Source organism: Sinocyclocheilus anshuiensis, unplaced genomic scaffold (genome assembly GCF_001515605.1).
Source record: "Sinocyclocheilus anshuiensis isolate Anshui unplaced genomic scaffold, SAMN03320099.WGS_v1.1 scaffold354, whole genome shotgun sequence".
NCBI lineage: Eukaryota > Metazoa > Chordata > Actinopteri > Cypriniformes > Cyprinidae > Sinocyclocheilus > Sinocyclocheilus anshuiensis.
The window spans coordinates 1,185,080-1,187,497 of record NW_015544195.1 but is presented as its reverse complement, the minus strand read 5'-3'; the positions used below and the strand labels follow the sequence as shown (position 1 = coordinate 1,187,497).

Here is a 2,418-nt window from a genome sequence, read left to right as displayed (position 1 = left end):
CTTTTTATTTAACTTCTTTTGGACTGATGCATGCAACACCCGCTGAGTGTCATGAAACAGCTTGAAAGATCACAGACAATTTTTAATATAACTCCGACTGGATTCGTCTGAAAGAAGAAAGTCATATACACCTAGGATTACTTGAGGGTGAGTAATTTATGGGCTAATTTTCATTTTTGGGTGAACTAACCCTTTAAGGGTGTTGCTACACAACTCCAAGACAACTGCTGAATAACAAATGTGACACATTGTTATTTAATTTACAGTTACTGTATATGATCATAAAATTATATTCAAGTATGAGATGTTTTAAAATCACAGCTTCATTTGAGCTATTCAACACTTCTAAAAAAACCATCAAAACTCTTATTGCCCAAAACCTAGTCAAAGCCTGTAGAACCTGGTCTTTTGTACAGTTACCCATGAAAACCAATAAATAAAAACAGAGCATAACTCACAACTCGGCGAGCAGCGAGTACTCCAGGTAAAAAGGGCCATATGAGGCATGGGTGCCATTGGCAGACTGTGTAGAGGAGGCCGGCGAGGCAGCTTTAGTGATGGGGACGGCATTCTTTGGGATGGAGGGAAGCTGCTTTTTACCAAACGGAGGACGAGCTGGACTGGATCTCTGCTCCCCTTGGCCACCCTGCTCCTCACCATCAGATCTCTGCATAAACAAATGACACTTATTTAATGGTTCTAAAAATCTATAGAAACCTTTTATTTGCAATAGTTAATAATGTTTTAAACATCTGAAATTTCCAGGGCCATATCAATGATCATCTAAATACTCAACATGCCTGATAATGTCCAGCATAATTTCTTCAAGGAAATATGTACATTTTCAATGCAGTAAATGAAACTAGCAGTACTTAAATAACTCAAAGTACTTTTTTTAACTGTAAAACAGTAAGTTGCTAGAATAAAAAAAAATAGAAAAGTGATGTTTTCTTTTGAATGTAAGTGAAATGTGATGTTGAAGTGGAAATCAATTGATAACTTTTGCAAGCTTCTTTCTTACACATTTTTCCTACTGATTATGCCTTCATCCACCAATACATATCTAGCACTGTTAATACATTTTACCATATTTAAATTCATTATGCAGAATTCCACTTTTTATTTTCCATAAATCAGCAGAGAGAGAAAAAATAAAAACACAGACTCCAGCAGGGCTTCCTTGACTAATAATTCAAGAGACTATGAAGGTAAAAGTCAGTCACCAGAAATTCATAGGCAGTAGAGGCCTAGGCCTGGGGCTTAATTAAATGAAAGACTAACACAGCAAATTGATTCAGCTATTCAGCACACAGCCTGTAATAAAGCCAATGACAACAAAATACAGCAAAATCACAGAATAGTCAAAAACACCCTTGAAAGAAATTACTAACAGCGAGTCCAAGTGTCTATCATAAATCAAACAGAGAGCAGTTGGGTCATGAGTCAGCATCTATTAAGAAACAGCTGATTTTAACGTCTTTATGACAGCTGTGATGCCACGCCACACCACACCCAAGTCAGGACAACACCTTTGTAGTTTACAACAAAAACTGTTAACCAAATCAAAAGCACTAATTGACTGCAATTCTCAGACTTTAGCAAGAGATTAAAAACCATAGTTCCAAAACAAATTAGAATTGAGTGACTAGACTAGCCTCCATCGTTCTGTGGGAAAAAAGTCCTCCTCCACTACAAAAGCTTGTGACTTTAGAGAGGCTGCTCTGTGCAAAATCACCTTTAGACCCTGAGCCTTCCACGTGATTTCTTATTGAAGTCACCTGTTGTAAACATTACTCTGTGAACAGTCATTTAGACTTCAGGTAAAGGACACTAGGATGTTTATATATGCTAACAATGTCAGACAGTATCTCATTTTTTATTTTATTTTTTAAATATGCCAGTTCTCACATTTGCATTACAAGTACTGCTTTTACAGCACATTGTCTGACAGGAGAAATGGTGAGAAATCGTGTTCCAATCTCACAAACTGATCCACCAGCTATTTTAATAGGCTAGAAATAAATGATAGGATCAAGAGGTCAGATGTGTTCATGAGAAGACATACAGGTGGACTGCCATAATTCACCTTACGACCAGCGTTTGTCGACATGCTCCAAAATGGGTTCATTACTCATTGAGCTCTCGATGTGTGTATGCTTGCTCACTGTTTGGTGGCATTCGAAGAATTCGCTGTGAGAGAAAGAGACAGAGAGAAAGAGGAAAAAAGTGCTGATGAGAGCCTGGACATTTGGAGAACACAATGGGCAACCTGATGCTTTATGGCAGTTGGTGGCAATCCAATCCCCGCTAACCATGTTGTTGTCAGAGCTAGTGAAAACTTCAGTGAGCTACAGTCTATATTTGTCAATATTATCATCCTAAGAGACCCCCACTCTAAAACTTAAAAGGCAGAGATAT

At 37.8% G+C, this 2,418-nt stretch overlaps 1 protein-coding gene across 4 annotated transcripts in view; it reads right to left on the bottom strand.

Moving 5' to 3' along the window:
- Positions 1-2,418, bottom strand: part of LOC107696701 (AKT-interacting protein) — a 16,792-nt gene that overhangs the window by 12,709 nt on the left and 1,665 nt on the right. For 3 of the 4 annotated variants that reach the window (XM_016497164.1, XM_016497167.1, XM_016497165.1), the window contains exons 2-3: positions 2,087-2,190; positions 459-667 (exon numbers count right to left, since the gene is read on the bottom strand). In XM_016497164.1, coding sequence (XP_016352650.1) covers positions 459-667; positions 2,087-2,128 — 251 coding nt within the window. In that variant the 5' untranslated portion in view covers positions 2,129-2,190. Of the gene's footprint in view, positions 1-458; positions 668-1,655; positions 1,721-2,086; positions 2,191-2,418 lie in introns of those variants that run through there. The other variant, XM_016497166.1, reaches the window with a different exon arrangement.